Source organism: Labeo rohita, chromosome 23 (assembly GCF_022985175.1).
Source record: "Labeo rohita strain BAU-BD-2019 chromosome 23, IGBB_LRoh.1.0, whole genome shotgun sequence".
Lineage (NCBI taxonomy): Eukaryota > Metazoa > Chordata > Actinopteri > Cypriniformes > Cyprinidae > Labeo > Labeo rohita.
Genome location: NC_066891.1, coordinates 15,608,239 through 15,625,068, shown reverse-complemented (window position 1 = coordinate 15,625,068; position 16,830 = coordinate 15,608,239). Strand labels below are relative to the sequence as shown.

General features: G+C 35.2%; 2 protein-coding genes and 1 non-coding gene across 6 annotated transcripts; all 3 read left to right on the top strand.

Moving 5' to 3' along the window:
- Nucleotides 1-520: 520 nt before the first annotated feature.
- Nucleotides 521-8,822, top strand: mlh3 (mutL homolog 3 (E. coli)). Of its 3 annotated transcripts, none has more exons than XM_051096681.1 (13): nt 521-820; nt 963-3,439; nt 3,520-3,621; nt 3,703-3,779; nt 4,642-4,746; nt 4,883-4,967; nt 5,043-5,111; nt 6,414-6,522; nt 6,651-6,810; nt 6,891-6,914; nt 7,021-7,099; nt 7,345-7,419; nt 8,363-8,822. In XM_051096681.1, exons 2-12 carry the CDS (start codon nt 964-966, stop codon nt 7,392-7,394), a joined length of 3,336 nt encoding a protein of 1,111 aa, XP_050952638.1. In that variant the 5' UTR covers nt 521-820; nt 963; the 3' UTR covers nt 7,395-7,419; nt 8,363-8,822. The 3 variants fall into 3 exon arrangements, with proteins under 3 accessions (XP_050952638.1, XP_050952637.1, XP_050952639.1); XM_051096680.1 differs by having other exon boundaries at nt 7,271-7,419; XM_051096682.1 differs by lacking the exon at nt 3,520-3,621 and having other exon boundaries at nt 963-3,238; nt 7,271-7,419.
- kansl2 (KAT8 regulatory NSL complex subunit 2) lies at nt 8,686-16,172 on the top strand. Of its 2 annotated transcripts, none has more exons than XM_051096683.1 (10): nt 8,686-8,822; nt 9,553-9,805; nt 9,885-10,063; nt 10,630-10,744; nt 10,845-11,008; nt 11,092-11,258; nt 11,797-11,887; nt 13,207-13,460; nt 15,402-15,605; nt 15,720-16,172. In XM_051096683.1, the coding sequence occupies exons 2-10, from the start codon at nt 9,555-9,557 to the stop codon at nt 15,813-15,815; spliced, it is 1,521 nt and encodes a 506-aa protein (XP_050952640.1). In that variant the 5' UTR covers nt 8,686-8,822; nt 9,553-9,554; the 3' UTR covers nt 15,816-16,172. The 2 variants fall into 2 exon arrangements, with proteins under 2 accessions (XP_050952640.1, XP_050952641.1); XM_051096684.1 differs by lacking the exon at nt 8,686-8,822 and adding an exon at nt 8,868-8,967.
- LOC127155339 (small nucleolar RNA SNORA2/SNORA34 family) lies at nt 12,959-13,095 on the top strand. The gene has a single exon (XR_007825585.1). It is a non-coding gene; the product is annotated as a small nucleolar RNA SNORA2/SNORA34 family (small nucleolar RNA).
- Nucleotides 16,173-16,830: the final 658 nt, after the last annotated feature.

The window sequence follows — 16,830 nt, the reverse complement described above, 5'->3', positions numbered from 1 at the left end:
GATAGAAATAAAAATATTTATTAAATATAAAAAATATTTCACAATATTACTGCTTTTGCTGTATTTTGGTTCAAATAAATGCAGGCTTGGTGAGCTGATTATTAAATATTATAAATAGTTTTCAATCATTTTTTAGTTTTCTCAGTTACATTTAAAAGATAAATAACATAATACACAAAAATAATACTTCTATTTTGTCATTTGCTCATTCTCCATAAGTTAAAAACCATGATATCATAATATAAATGATTAATAATCATTAAAAAATTTTTAACTAAATTGCACTATGTGAACACATTTTATTTTCATGTTTTGTTTTATTTTTTTTCGAAAACACATAAAAAATAAGATATGGTACTTGCTACAAAAAACTTAATTATTATATAATTACTAAAATATTAATGTGAAATAATTATGTATTTGTGTTATGGAGTCTTTTATTCATGAAGTTTTATTTTGCACTGATATGTTTCTTGTTCTACGGTCGCTTGCTTCACCCTGCGGCTTATCCTTCGACGTCACTTCCGCTGCAGTTCACAGCGTTGTTGATATTAAAAGCAGGTTGTGCACATAACAGAAACAATGGTTGTACCCCCTAAATTAATTGCCGAATGAAATGTCATACAACGTTATTTATATCAAAAGTTTCAGAAACGCCCTGTCACAGTAAGCGGTAAAGTAAACCGTCATTTTAAAAGGACTGAAATTCATCTTAACGACAATAACAACTAGCAAACTTACCGGTGCGGTTACATGGCAACGGTCATGGCTGTTTTCTGCATGTTCAGTCACAAATTACATCTCACAACCTATCAAAGAGGTACAGACGCGTATAAATTTAATTATATATTTAAATCAAAGAGTAATTGTAATCGTGAGTCGCTATATATCTTTTGGTTAATGTTTTATTTGGCTTTTTTCGCCTTTGTTCATTAAAGTGTTTTAATATTTATGTCTTTCAGAATGATCAAGAGTTTGCCCAAAGATGTTCAAGCACAGCTGCGCTCTGGCGTTACCATTTTCTCATTGCAGCAATGTGTGGAGGAGCTCATATTGAACAGCATCGATGCTGGAGCAACATGTGTGGCTGTCAAAATAGACATAGATGCCTGCAAGCTCCAGGTGATCGACAATGGCTCAGGAATGTGCCAGGAGGACATGGAAAGAGTAGGTCTGCGATACAACACAAGCAAATGCAGCTCGCTGGAGGATCTGGAGAATCTACGCTTTTATGGTTTCAGAGGGGAAGCGATTTCCAGCATAGTCTCTCTTGCAGAAATGGTCGAAATAACATCTAGGACTAAGCTGTCGGTGAAAACACATGTTAAAACTTTTAATGAAACAAATGCATTGAAGGTTGTCGAAGCTCAAAGTGTTCGTCCCTCCGCAGGGACGACCGTAGCGGTCTACAATCTCTTCCACAACATGCCAGTTCGAAGAAAGCGAATGGACGGTGTTTTAGAAACCGAACGGATCCGTCAGAGAGTAGAGGCCATATCTCTGATGCACCCTTCTGTGTCATTTACGGTGAAAAAAGAAAATTCAGACCACATGATGGTGCAGCTCTCTAAAACAAGCAGCACGTATTACAGGTTTGTGCAGATTCATGGCTTGAGCAGAGCTCAAAAGCTCGGAGAGGTCAATTACGTCCATGAGCAGTTCGAAATGACCGGTCATATTGGCCGTGAGGGTCACTACAATAACAGCTTGCAGTTCCTGTTTGTAAACGGAAGGCTTCTTCTGAAGACACGCGTTCATAAAACACTCAACTGCCTTTTGAAGAGAGTAAGCAGACAAAACAACAGCCCGATTGCAAATCCGTTAACATCGAGCCCCAAACAAAGGGGCGGATGTGATCTTCATGGCGTCTACGTGTTGAATATCAAATGCCATTACTCAGAGTATGACATATGCCTCGAACCAGCCAAGTCTTTGATAGAGTTCAAAGACTGGGATAATGTGCTCATCTGCATTGAAGAAGGGGTCAAAGCATTCCTTACGAAAGAAAACCTGGTGACAGAGTTTTCCATGAGTGGGAATGATGGTCAATCAAGTAGTCCAGTGAGGAATGCAAAGACTTCTGTGGCGGCACAAAACCTCAGCGGTGAGGAAACACGTGAAGCGTGTGATGCACTGTCTGAGATGAAGAATAATGCAAGTGATGCAGAAGTTCAAATGTTGGAAAAGGTGTCAACAAACACTGAAACCTTCTCTAGTGAAGAATCAGATGGAGAAAAAGCACTTAAGGGTTATTTGCCTTCGCAGACCACGTTTTCAGATCCTACAGAAATGAATAACAATTGCAAAGAAGATGAAAATGAAGTTTGTCCAAATACAAGCCATTATGATTCACCAGTTAACAACGACAACAACTTGACGGGAAGCAAAAACCAAAAGATTTCAATTGTGGATGGAAAAGATGCACAAGATAGTTTGAAAAAATTCTGCTTCCCGAATAAAATTTGTCCACAAAAGAGGAAGCTGCCATTAAATGACACTGAAGAAGGCAAACGTGGTTTTTACGCTACCAACTCGAAGACTTTCAAGGCTGCGCCGTGTCATAAATTAGCTCTGTCTTTTGAAACGGGATCTCTTGACAAGTTCAAAAGGTTGTTTGGGAAGGACGCAGAAAAAAAACAACCGAGTACGGAAAAGACGAGCGTTTTAAATCCACTATCTTCTAGAAAATCCAATGATTTTCTACAATCCTTTGTAGGATCTACTTTGTGTTTGGAAGATTTAGACAAGGACTTGCTGAGGAACATTTCAGGAGCTCGTTCTCCATATAGTTCTGAATGTTCTGCTGAATCTTCATCTTGGAACAAAGCAGACAAACTCTCACTGGCTGCCAAATGTTCCTATTTAAAACGTGACAAAACCCCATTCAACAAGGCCAGCAGAGATCCAGACTTTCTTACCATGGAAAATTCATCTTTCCCAGTTGTGCAAGACACACACTTTGATGAAAAGTCCTGTGATTTACAAGAAAGCCTCTTAGATGATGTTTTATTTGGATCCACTCCAGTTGTTGATTCAGTTGTCTGTGATTCTTCTGAAGACTTTCCAATCTTCACTCTAAATGAGCAGGACACAACAATACCGGACACTTCCTCCATTTTAGAAGACTCACACCTCTGCAACAAGAATGAGACTTCCTTTGTAGGAAGTGTGAACTGTGTTGATGAAGCCAGCGTAACATCTCAGCATGATCCTCAGTGCGGCAACACAGGAAATGAAGGTCAGGCTACAAATGAAAGTGTTGAAATAGTCCCAATGTCCAGCAGCTGGCTGGCTCATTATGACAGTTGTTTAGGAAAGCTGGTTTACATCAACCAAGTTACAGGGCTCAGCAAATACAACTCTCCTCCTGTGGAGGAGACTCAAGTGCCATGTACCACAGATGTCACTAACATGGCGGTCAGTGTTATTTCAAGAACAGGTGGGAGAAATTCAGTGAGCCGTTTTTGGATCGCTAATGTAGAGATATTTATTTTATAATCAGCTTCTCTTTGCTTGTAGGATTTGAGTACAGGTGTTATCCATTTCACACAGACATTGTACTTCCCTTTCTGCCCAAGCCTAGAGCAGAAAGAGCCCTTAACTCAGGGATAGACAGCAGAGGTACAGCTCTAGACTGACATTAGGACTGAAATCAGCTTTTTAGTGCACATTAACTAATGTTTTTCTTCTTACTCTTTTAAGATGATGCCCAAGGTCCCGATTCACTATCGACTTTATTCTCAGAATGGAATAACCCAGTGTTCATACGGCCCCCAGAGGTAAAAAGACTACTAATGTAATAAATGTATTGTATTAATTAATTAATAAATATTAAATAAATTAATTAAAAATATATATATTTTATTTTGTTTACACTACCAGTCAAAAGTTTTTTAATGCTTTTTAAAGAAGTCTCTTCTGCTCACAAATCCTGCATTTATTTGATTTAAAGAATTTTTAAAAAATGTTTTTACTAATAAAATAACAGTCTTCTATTTAAATATATTTTTTCAAATGTATTTTATTCCTGTGGTTTCAATGCTGAATTTTTAGCATCATTACTCCAGTCACATGATCCTTCAGAAATCATTCTAATATTCTGATTTGCTGCTCAAAAAATTTATTATTATTATTATTATGTTGAAAACAGCTGAGAATTTTTTCAGGTTACTTTGATGAATAGAAAGTTCAGAAGATCAGCATTTATCTGAAATAGAAATTTTTTGTAAGATTATAAATCAATATTTTATCATCGCTCTTGATCAATTTAAAGCATCCCTGCTAAATAAAAGTATTAATTTCTTCTGAAGGATCATGTGACACTAAAGACTGGAGTAATGATGCTTAAAATGTAGCTTTGATCACAGGAATAAATTACATTTCAAAATATATTTAAATTGCAGTTATTTTAAAAAGTAAAATATTTCACAATATTACTGCATTTGCTGTATTTTAGATCAAATAAATACAGGCTTCGTGAGCAAAAGAGAATTCTTTAAGAAAACATTAAAAATCTTACTGTTCAAAAACTTTTGACTGGTAGTGTATATATGTAATATTTTATATTTTATTTATTTAGTTAATACTTATTTAAATTATTGAGCATTTATTGACTCATATCCTATTCATTTTTCTGAAAAGGTTGCTGTGGATGTAACCAGCGGTCAAGCTGAGGGTCTTGCTGTGAAAATCCACAATATTCTTTACCCCTACCGGTTTACCAAAAATATGATCCACACAATGAGGGTAAGTATTTTTACTCTTCCTCTCTTTTTGTGCATTGAGGAACTGACATGGCTAAAATAGCAATGTCACAAAGCGTAGCCTTTTCATATGTAGCTGAAAATGAATCTAAGATTGTGTTGTTGTATTTTTACCTCAGGTCATCAATCAAGTGGACAAGAAGTTCCTTGCTTGTTTGATAAATACAACAGAGCCGAAAGCCTCTGAAAGCAGTACAAATGAAGGTGCCGCAGGCTGAAAACCATTACGTTGAATGTTGTGATGATGTCCTAAACATTTGTCATTGCTTTCACCTGCAGGGAATCTTCTAGTGTTGGTTGATCAACATGCTGCTCATGAAAGAGTTCGACTGGAGGGGTTGGTAACAGGTAAATGCTAATGATATAAGGGTTAAACACTACCATTCAAAAGTCTGGGACCAGTAAGGTTTTTTTTTGGTTAGAAATGAATACTGCATACTGCAAAGTTGCAGAAATTAAATAAAAGAAACAGTAAAGACATTTTATACTAAATATTTATATTTCAAATAAATGCTGTTCTTACTTTTAATAAAAAATGAAAAAAATGTGTCAAGGTTTCCACAAAAATATGGAGCAGCACAACTGTTTTCAACATTGATAATTTTTTTTAAATATCGATAATTATAAAAAAAATATTCTTGAACACCAAGTTAGCATATTAGAATGATTTCTGAAGAATCATGTGACAATGAAGACTGGAGTAATGATGCTGAAAATTCAGATTTGCATCACAGGAATAAATTTTATTTTAAAGTATATTAAAACAGAAAACTACTATTTTAAATTGAAGTTTGTTAAATTGACCGTTCTGAAGTTTGGGATCAGTATGATTTTTAATGTTTTTTTAAAGATGTCTTTTTTGCTCATCAAGGCTGTGTTTATTTGATCAAAAGTACAGCAAAAACAGTATTATTGTGGAATATTATTGCAATTTAAAATAGTAGTTTTCTGTTTTAATATACTTTAAAATTAAAATTTATTCCTGTGATGCAAAGCTGAATTTTCAGCTTCATAACTCCAGTCTTAAGTGTCACATGATCCTTCAGAAATCATACTAAAAAGTGATAGTGAAGACTTATATTGTTAGAAAAGATATATATTCTGAATAAACTTTTTATTTATCAAAGAAACCTGAAATAAGTATTACAGGTTCCAAAAAATATTAAGCAGCACAATGTTTCCAACATTGATAATAAATCAGCATATTAGAATGATTTCTGAAAAATCATGTGACACTGAAGACTGAAGTGCTGGCTGATGAAAATTCAGATTTGCATCACAGAAATAAATTATATTTTAAAGTATATTAAAATAGAAAACTTATTTCAAATTACAATAATGTTTCATAATATTACTTAAAAAAAAACATAAAAAATCTTACTGATCCCAAACTTTTTAATGGCAGTGTATATATAAAAAATAGAAAACATTGTAATAACATTTCACAATTTTGTTTTTTGTTGTCCTAAAAAAATCACTTTTTAAGAGTTTTTTTTTAAACGTAAAAAAAAACATCTTACCAACCCAAACATAAAAATATAAGAACAAAATAAATTTCATGTAAAAGCATTAAAAAGGCTAATACACTTCAAGAGATGTACATAAACATTCAGTGTATTTTTTCCCACACTGCTTGTTTGTTTGATGTAGACTCCTATGAGGATGACCCGGACACACCTGGAAAAAAGAGGCTGTGTTCTTCAAGCGTATCCCCACCCTTAGAGATTAATGTAACTGAGGAGGAAAAGAGACTTCTAAGGTCAGTGCAGCTGTTTAAGTCAACATTCCTGATTGCACCGTCATCTTCTCTCTGAAACAAACACGTGTGTTCAATTAGTTCTGCACCTTTGCAGAACGGTGCCATAAATCTCTCTTTTGTTCTTCAAGGTCTTGTCAGGCCTTCCTGAGGGGTCTTGCTTTAGATGTAAGCTTCCCAAAGAGTGAGTCACTAAATGTGTTGTTGGAAAGACTTCCCACATGTTTCATAGAGAAAGAAAGCACAGAGCTCCGCCGTGGAAGACGGTCGGTAATTAAAACCATTGCAGAGGTCAGACTCAGTTCTTATGTTATTTTTTTTAATTGATTCAAACTCAGTTTAGACTCTAACTGTATGTTTTATTTTTGTAGGACTATCTGCGAGAACACATTGAGGTGAGTCGGCATATCCATACGTGATTTGTATCTAACAAATGGTCTGGTTTTGTAGCTTGAAGGGTGTATTTATGACCAGTTTGGTTCTTTTGACTCATGTTTGCAGCTTCTCCGCTCAACAGGAAGAGTGAGAGGAACGCTGCCTCTGACAGTTCACAATGTGCTCGCCTCACAAGCTTGTCATGGTTAGTGTTATAAATTAACTAATGAGTTCTGTTGAAACATATTCTATTTATAAACCATTACAGGGAACACAGGAATAGTCAGTTGCCATAATTAGCATTTTCAAAATATTCCTATTTGATTAATTAATATTCAACTTTAATTGATCATATTTAATATTATTTATTTAACAGGAGCAATTAAGTTCAATGACATTTTGAGTAAAGAGGAGTGCTGTAGTCTGGTGAACTCGCTCTCCTCTTGTCAGCTTCCCTTCCAGTGTGCTCATGGAAGACCTTCCATCGTCCCGCTGGCTGATCTTAACCACTTGGAAGATCCACAGGTATATTTCAACTAATATGCAACAAATCTGATTTTACAGGTGCACCTTTTTTGAATATCATAAATATTGATAAGCATATCATGATTAGCCATATCACATTATATATCTTGATTTTTTTTTCTCATACACTACCAGTCAAAAGTTTTTGAACAGTAAGATTTTTAATGTTTTTTAAAGAACCACCAAGCCTGCATTTATTTGATCCAAAGAGCAGCAAAACAGTACAATTTTGAAATATTTGTACTATTTAAAATAACTGCTTTCTATTTGAATATATTTTAAAATGTAATTTAATTCTGATTTCAAAGATGAATTTGTAGCATCATTACTTCAGTCACATGATACTTTAGAAATCATTCTAATTTCGGATTTGCTGCTGAAATAACATCTATTATTGTGTTGTTGAAAACAGCTGAGCAGATTTTTTCAGGTTTTTTTGATGAATAGAAAGTGCAGAAGAAAAGCATTTATGTGAAATAGAAATCTTTTGTCACGTTATGTTAAAATTACACAGACTCCAAGCTTTTAAATGGCATAGTATATAATGTTACAAAAGATTTTTATTTCATCTAAATGCTGATCTCTGGATCTTTCTATTCATCAGAGAATCCAGAAAAAATGTACTCAGCTGTTTAATAATAATAAAAATGTTTCTTGAACAGAAAATCAGCGTATTAGAATGATTTCTGAAGGACCATGTGACTGGAATAATGATGCAAAAAATTTAGATTTGATCACAGGAATAAATTACATTTTAAAATATATTAAACTATAAAATACTTATTTTAAACAGTAAAAATTAGCTGTACTTTGGATCAAATAAATGCAGGCATGGTGAGCAAAAGAGACTTATTTAAAAAAACATTACAATTCTTACTGTTCAAAAACTTTTGACTAATAGTGTATTATTAATGTTTACTGTCTCATTTTTCTATCCTCACAGGATCTTCCCAAACCAAATCTGAGGAAACTAAGAAGAATGTACAAGTCATGGCAGCTCTATGGAAAAGACAAAACGTGAATTTACAAGCAAAATTTACCTGCACTTTACGCTTTTTTATTAAATTATTTACTTTAACAGAGACCGTCTGCTTCTGTTTATTCTGTGTATTTATTTTATTGCTGGGCGGCTTTTATTATGTTTCCCCCTTTGGCGCGTACAGTTGCTGGCAACGACACTGCTCTGAGATAGAGTAGCCAATAATAAAGGACTATACTCGATCAAGAAGTAATTTCCTCCAATCAAATCGTTTCTTGCAAGCTTGTGGTCCAATCAACGTAAACGTAGGAGGGCGCTAAAATGGATGACGTTCCTCCACAGCTTATTGTTGTGCATTGCGATGATCGCAGGAAGGGGCGGCAGGAACGTCTCACGTAAACGTTAACAAAGTATTACTTTAGAGGTGAGTTTTGGATGTGGAAATGACTAATTGTATGGTACGAAATAGTCTTAGACTAAACTGATGATATGTATTGAGTAATTCTAGCAGTTTAAACCAAGAATATATCATCCTCCCAATTCAAAGATGGCCGAACAGCAGTACTGACGTATGAATTTGGCGCTTTCTGCATATAAGATTAAATCTCTTTATCTCAAATAATGTTTAAGGACTTCTAGCTTCTATTATGTATCTTACGTTATCAGTTTTTGCAAATAGAGAGTTGAATAATTTAATATTTGAATGCTTGTGGAGGCACATGCTTTAACGGAATCTGAATGTCTAACATGAGCTGGTGTAACGTTACAGTAGAGCCTGACGTTGTTGCGTTGCGTTAAAATGTTAAATTATTTTAAACGAGTCCGTTTTTATATCTAAATTATGTTGTATGCTGCATTTTGGGTCCTTTTTGGACACTTTATGTTGGTATACAGTCACGATGTTCATTTTTCATTCATAACGTGGTCTGTAAGGTATCTAAGAGATTGAATGTAACGTTATTAGTTTATGAAAAACCTGTAGATATCACATTATGTTGCAGATGTAGTAAAGCGCTAAAAATTGTTTTAAAAAGGTAGAATAAAATGTATATTTCTGTGATATGCTCCATGCATCCTCTGTTATGCTTGATTAATTTCTATAGAAGTACTTATGCAGTAATGTTGAATATTATGGTGTCTGTATTTCACATCAGTGATGAACAGGATTCGGATCCACGTGCTGCCGTCCAGCAGAGGTCGAGTGACTCAAGCTGCTCGTGCTCAAGAACCTCAAACCTGCTCTTACACCCAGAGACCCTGTTCACAGCCTCGCCTGGAGGGCCTGGAGTTCTGCATCAAACACGTGCTTGAAGACAAAAATGCTCCTTATAGGCAGTGCAGCTATGTGTCCAACAAAAATGGCAAGCGCTGCCCCAATGCAGCCCCAAAACCAGAGAAAAAAGAGGGGTGAGGATGTCTTTTTATTCCCTTAACATAGTACTCACTATAGACACATGACTCAAATTGTTGTTTTCCTTTTTCTTAGGGTGTCGTTCTGTGCTGAACATGCACGCAGAAATGCTTTGGTTCAGCAAGCTCAGATGCGGAAGGCGTCAGCTTCGGGACCTTCCCCTGAAGTCTTATTGTCTCAGCTCAGTGGCTACAGTCGGCCAGAAACTGGAGTTCACAGTCAAGAGGGCCGTAGTGAAGCTAGTCGCATACTAGGTGAGATGTAATAATATGCCATTTATTATTAACCAGGCATGGTTTAGGCCCTGTGAACGTTGGCTGGATTTGATTTGATGCAAATAAACATGTGCGTGTGTGAACAGACAGCTACTGTGAAAATGAGTGTGTAATGTATACTATAAGTAACGAAAAAAAACAATTATAGCTTAATAAAAGCTTAAAATTATTTATACCACAGAAATTATTAAAAATGGAAATGTTTTTATCTAGCTTTTTTGCTTATTAAATTATATTTTTGTAAAAATTTAGTTTTGTTATGCTTTAACTTGCATCAGAGGCTGATAACTAATAGATTATGTAATATTTTTGGCAATAATTTTATGTAATTTGTCTTAATTTCTGTAATTTTTGGTTATTTTTCTTGGCTATATATATATATGTAATAAAAAATATATATAACTGATTTAAAAAAAAAAGTCATTTTGTTTTATTTCATATTTGACGGAACGTTTAATAGATCTGAACATAATAAAATTTTTAAATAAAAGATGCAATGTTGCTTGTGATTTTTATGGTGATATATTCTGTATTTCCTCTTATAGATGAAGAGAGTTGGAGTGAAGAGGAGCAGGATCCTGTTGTTTTGGATCAGACATGGAGAGGAGACCCTGACAGTGAAGATGAAAGTCTTGACAGTGACCATGAAGACCCTTTAAAGTAAGACATTCCTCAGTTTAATTTCCTTGTCTGCTTTGTCAAAATTAGTTTTATTAATGTCACCTGAGATCTCAATTAATGAAGTGTGACTTTCTAACAGGCATGCGGGTGTGTACACAGCAGAGGAAGTGGCACTCATCACACGCGAAAAGCTAATCAGACTTCAGTCCCTCTACATCGACCAATTTAAACGTCTTCAACACTTATTAAAAGAAAAAAAACGGCGCTACTTGCACAGCCGCAAGATTGAACATGAGACAATTGGTAATGCAGCTGCTTTTATCTTTTGATTGCATGGTATTACATATACAGTCGGCATTTATACTCACTTGTGTGTTGTGATACAGGGAGCAGTCTGTTAACTGGTCCAGAGGGGCTGTCCACGAAGGAACGAGAGAACCTGAAAAAATTAAAGGCTCTGCGACGATATCGTCGTCGCTATGGTGTGGAGGCTTTGCTGCATCGCCAGCTCAGACAGCGAAGACAAGCCATTACTGAGGGAGGAACACAGCAGGTATGGATGGAGACCTGAATGAAATGTGATCCTGGACCACAAAACCAGTCATAAGGGTTGTTTTTTTTTTATTTTTTCTTTTCTTCTTTTTTTTTGAAATCTGAATAAATAAGCTTCCATTAATGTATGGTTTGTTAGGATGGGTCAATATTTGGCTGAGATGCAACTATTTGAAAGTATGGAATCTGAGGGTGAAAAAAAAAAAAAAAAAAAAATTCAAAATATTGAGAAAATCACCTTGAAAGTTGTCCGAATGAAGTTCTTAGCAGTGAATATTACGTTTTTATATATTTACGGTAAGAAATTAAAAAAAGTCTTCATGGAACATGATCTTTACTTGATGTCCTAAAAAAAAAATTTTGACACAGACAGTGTGTTTTTGGCTATTGCTCCAAATACGCCTGTGCTGCTTAAGACTGGTTTTGTAGTCCAGGGTCCCAAATTTTGTTTTTTTCCATGTGCATCAGAGGAGACAGTCTGAACCTTGGTTTTGTTAATGTTGTGCATATTTTAATTCTTTTGTGTCTTTTTCTGCCAGGCAATGCGTTTAGGCCAGAGATGCATTTCCTTTGTGGAAGGGACTCGTTGCTCAAATCCATGTCTGCCAATGACACGACATTGTGTCTCTCGTATCCTTATTTGTTTCTGATATATATCTATAGCTGTTATGTTCAGATCTATTAAATATTTTTATTTTTCAGACTCCATTTCAGACATATTTTAGCACTTTTATTTATTTATATACAGCGGAGGTCAAAATTAGAGAACAATCTACAAATGCTTGATTTATTTCTGAAATAGTGTTAATCTTTTGAAGAATTTCAACAACAACAAAAAAACATTTTGTAGAAAACAGTGATCTGAATTAGAAAACCGTAACCACTGTAGTACAAAAGATTTGACACCCAAGTTTGACACCGAACAAAATGTTTCCCATCAGACCCAAATAAATTAAACTTGCTCTCATCGCCAAGGTAAACTTTGGACCAGTTCTCTTTTCTCCGCACAACATGCTCTCAGCAAAGGTAACCTTAGTTTATTGATACTTTGTTGATCAGAGTCTTGGTCAGTGCAGAGTGCTTCTAAACATCCCGAGAACGATCCTTACCCTGTTCAGCACAGAACTGGTAAGCAATTCCAGCTGGAGTGTTGAACCGATTTCCCATTGAGAGTCTTCTCATGCGTTTGTCTTACATGGACAGCCAGCCTTTTTGGGGGACTTGAATGAATTAGTGTCATTGTAAACCTGCAATAATCAAGAAATCACAGATTTGGAATGACCAGTTTCACTTGCAGTGGCTGAAAGAGTCACCCCTTGGCCTTTATCTGGACAACCTCCAGTCGCAGGCTTTTAGTCACCTTAGAGCAGCCCACCATCTTGCAATGTCAGTGAAAATTGGAGGAATGCTGGAGGTTAAATAGGGTTTGTCATATAATTAAGGAAATTAGCACCAGGTGTTGGATTTACACCAATAACTTTGAGGTATCTGTAAGTGTTCTCTAATTTTGATCAGTTATTTTTCAAATATCTCATTTAGGTTTTTTATACTGTGCTTCAGAATGCAATTAATTTATGAAATATGCTTAAAATTGCCATTCTACTCCTGTTAGGATAATTCAAATAGGACTTAGCAGTGACCTTTAAATGTAGGAAATTGTAGGTGGTTCTCGAAAAATTTATCTCCACTGTATATCCTCCTGTAGCCCTGAATCAAGGCCCACAGCTTGCTGTAGCTGTTGGTTTCAAACAGCGGCTGATATAAAATTCTTCTTATGACTTGTTGACTTTCCCAGAGTTATCTAATGGGTGAAGTCGTTTCAGTTCGAAGGAACAGTTCACATTTTCCACCTCCTCCAGCTTTGCATATCTTTGACGTTTAAAAGTTATTTCCCAGCTGTGTTATTTCCCAATGCAAGTTCTCTTAATCTCCTTAACCTTTCACAATAGACATTTATCAAGACAGCAGCCAAGTTCTATTCAAAATGTGCCCCGGTCTGAAGGACGTACCATGTGATCGGCCTGTGCACATGGGACAGTCAGAAGAGCCCCGCTGTCCTTTGCACCTGTCCCTGCCTCCGCCCATGTACCAGTCTGAGCAGGAGTCTATTGCCCCGGAGCAGCTGGCGTCTGCACCCACAGACATGTACCTCAGTGCCGCAGAGCTCCAGCCCACAGAAAATCTACCTCTGGAATTCAGTGATGTATGAATTGTGTTGGTTTTTCTCATTAAAACTAAAGTCGCTGTGTGCAGTTGCTTTCCTCATGTGTTTCAGCACATCCCTTCACACTAAGTTTCATATCAAAGCAATCTGCGCTAAATTTGTTCACCAAAACACCTTGCTCCCTCTTTGGATTGTTAAGGTATCCCATCAAGTATCTACATGCCTGCAAACAGTGCTGCTCAGACATGTCCCCCGCTGTGTAAATCATATCTCATAGCCTCGCATGAATGAAAAACAAATTAATCTGGATGTTCAGCAGTCATCTTCCTTTAATTTTGTGTCTGACGTTTTCTGTGCCCACAGTAAAACCTCTCATTTAATTTCATTTTTGGAAACATCTCATTTTCCTGTTCCATGCTACAAAGTGTGCTTGTGCTTTCCTATTACTTGTTTCCATTGCTTGCTTTCACAACACAGACAATATTGCTAATTTACACATATTTATGAATTTAGTTTGCTGGTTATTTGGCTGTTGACAAAAATGCAATGTTAGGATGTCTAGTAGGATATTTTTGAATATAAGCTGGTTTGCAAAAACATCTACATTACCAGTCAAAAGTTTTTGAACAGTAAGTTGTTTTTTTTTTTTTTTTTTTTTTTTTTAAAGAAGTCTCTTCTGTTCACCAAGCCTGCATTTATTTGATCCAAAGTTCAGCAAAAAGAGTACAAATGTGAAATATTTTTACTATTTAAAATAACTGTTTTCTATTTGAATGTTTTAAAATGTAATTTACACCTTGAAATCAAAGCTGAATTTTGAGGATTATTATTCCAGTCACATGATCCTTCAGAAACCATTGTAATATTCTGATTTGCTGCTCAAAAAACATTTATTATTATTAACAGCTGAGTCAAATTTTTTTCAGGTTTCTTTGATAAATAGAAAGTTCAGAAGAACAGCATTTATCTGAAATCGAAATATTTTGTAACATAAATGTTTTTTTTTTTTTTTTAATCGCTTTTGATCAGTTTAAAGCATCCTTGCTAAATAAAAGTATTAATTTCTATAATTTTTTCAAAAAAAAAAATGAATTAAATTCCAAGCTTTTTGTTTCAGATAAATGCAGATCTTTGGATCTTTCTATTCATCAAAGAATCCTTACAAAAACACACTCAACTGTTTAAAATATTGATAATAAAAATACAATGATACAATGATTTCTGAAGGATCATGTGACATTGAAGACTGGAGTAATGATGCTGAAAATGTAGCTTTGATCACAGGAATAAATTACATTTTAAAATATATTTGCATAGAAAGCAGTTATTTTAAACAGTAAATATATTTCACAATATTACTGCTTTTGCTGTATTTTGGATCAAATGAATGTAGGCTCGGTGAGCAGAAGAGACTTCTTTAAAAAACATTAAAAACGAATAGTTTTTGAACATATATTGTGGATGTCTAATAAATATCTAGATGTACTGTAAATGAAAGGACATTAGTTTGAAGAAATGTGCCATTAATTAAGAAAATGGCCATTCTGACTATATTTTGCACTGTTTTGGATATATATATATATATATATATATTTGCTGCGTCATTTGTGCACAATGCCGTGATTCCATTCCAGTTATCAGCAAATATTAGAGTTTAGTTGATATTAGACATTGTGTCCTCTTTTTACATTAAATTTATTTGCTATAATTTTTAATCTTTAAAAACACTAATATTTTAATAACACTCTTAATTGTAACTTTTAGCAATTCACAAAATGAATATCCATTTATACTGCTATAATGTTGTGATGACTAAATTTACTTGTAGCATTTAAAATTATTTTTAATGAATTGTTAATGATTGATTGTATGTAAAATTTAAGAAAAATGCATAGAACTTTAATATCAGCAATTTATTAGTTATTTGACACGGATTTGGCATCCCTTATCACTGTTGTAATTAAGTCTGTTGATGTGCAGGATCTTGACGTTGAAGATGAGGGTTTGCAGTGTCCCCCGTCCCCCCTGCTGTTCGACACAGCGCTTGCGTTAGAAGACCAAACCATCAGAGAGATCGCAGAGGCCCCCATGGACATTCTGACAGGGGCGGAGCAGGGCGATCTAGACGGCTCTACCCAAGATGCTGACCTCTCAGAGAGAGACGAGGTGTCTGTGGACGATCAGGTAATTATCACGGTCGCTTGTTGGGATAAGTAAACAATGCAGCTGAGACACTATCTCTGTTTCTTGCAATGGCAAGTGGGCATTTAAGCACCAGAACTGCTGTTTGTTTTGCAGGTTGAATCTGAAATACTTGAAGCAGTTGGACAAGCGGTTCCCATGCAGAATTCATCAAAGGACTCTGACACGAAAACAACAGATGCCTTATCCTGAGCACCTCGTGACCTGATTTCTCAGCTGCCGTACTGTTGATGTTTCAAACAGTCCAGATATCTATTTAAAAGCCATATTTCCGGACATTTGCTTTCATTGCTGAAACATTTTTAAACTAACATTCTCGTTACTTAAAATAGCACAATAGCACATGTTCTGATATAGACTGTAAGCGTCTTGTGAAACTAAACGGACCGTTATATGCACAGTTTGTGTTTGGTAAGATAAAGAGGTACGCATTTCACTACAAAAACTCTCTAAGCACCGTCTCCACTCTTATCCAGTACATTTCTGGTTCCATATGATATTCATGACTCATACTGGGATTTGTTCACTAAAATAAACCTTTACATCTCATCTTGCACTTGTTAATTATAAATTTGCACTCATGAAAGGAGCTCCTCTGGGATGGTTCCCACGGTCATGGAAAACCTAGAAACATCAGGGAATTTTTATCTTCAGAGCAATGGAAATATTTGTAGTGGATATACATGGTTCTCGTAATGAGCTGCTGTGTGTGTGGGGTTGAACTTGATTGCAAACACCGTTTGATTTGTGAGCAAACTTTTCTTTCAAGTTCTTTATGTTAAATGGGTGCACAAAAAGATCTGAATTGGTCTTTTAGGCTTTTTGTTTAGGAATCATGACTGGAAAGGTCATGGAAATTGGTCAACAAGCAAGAACCCTGGACAATGGAATAGTGTCTTGATGTTGAACATTTACTAGTTGCTTTCCCTGCTGGAAAATTAAGCAGATAGTTGTGTATTAAACAACATTGAAAAACATTGAAACTAACAGGTTTTAAATTAATATTTATACTACCAGTCTCTTCTGCTCTCAATATGTTTATTTGATCCAAAGTACAGTAAATTTTTAAATATTTTTACTATTTAAAACGTTTCTATTTTAATATATTTTAAAATATAATTTATTCCTATGATTTCAAAGCTGAATTTGCATCATTACTCCAGTTACACGATCCTTCAGAAATCATTCTAATATTAAGATTTGCTGC

Excerpts from the sequence above, each read along its gene's own strand:
- kansl2 (XM_051096683.1), top strand. The coding sequence starts at position 9,555 with ATGAACAGGATTCGGATCCACGTGCTGCCGTCCAGCAGAGGTCGAGTG. Across the intron at positions 11,009-11,091 it reads GATTGAACATGAGACAATTG|GGAGCAGTCTGTTAACTGGT; the intron begins GTAATGCAGCTG and ends GTTGTGATACAG. Across the intron at positions 15,606-15,719 it reads AGGTGTCTGTGGACGATCAG|GTTGAATCTGAAATACTTGA; the intron begins GTAATTATCACG and ends TTTGTTTTGCAG.
- mlh3 (XM_051096680.1), top strand. The coding sequence starts at position 964 with ATGATCAAGAGTTTGCCCAAAGATGTTCAAGCACAGCTGCGCTCTGGC. Across the intron at positions 6,811-6,890 it reads TAATTAAAACCATTGCAGAG|GACTATCTGCGAGAACACAT; the intron begins GTCAGACTCAGT and ends TTATTTTTGTAG. Across the intron at positions 6,915-7,020 it reads ATCTGCGAGAACACATTGAG|CTTCTCCGCTCAACAGGAAG; the intron begins GTGAGTCGGCAT and ends TCATGTTTGCAG.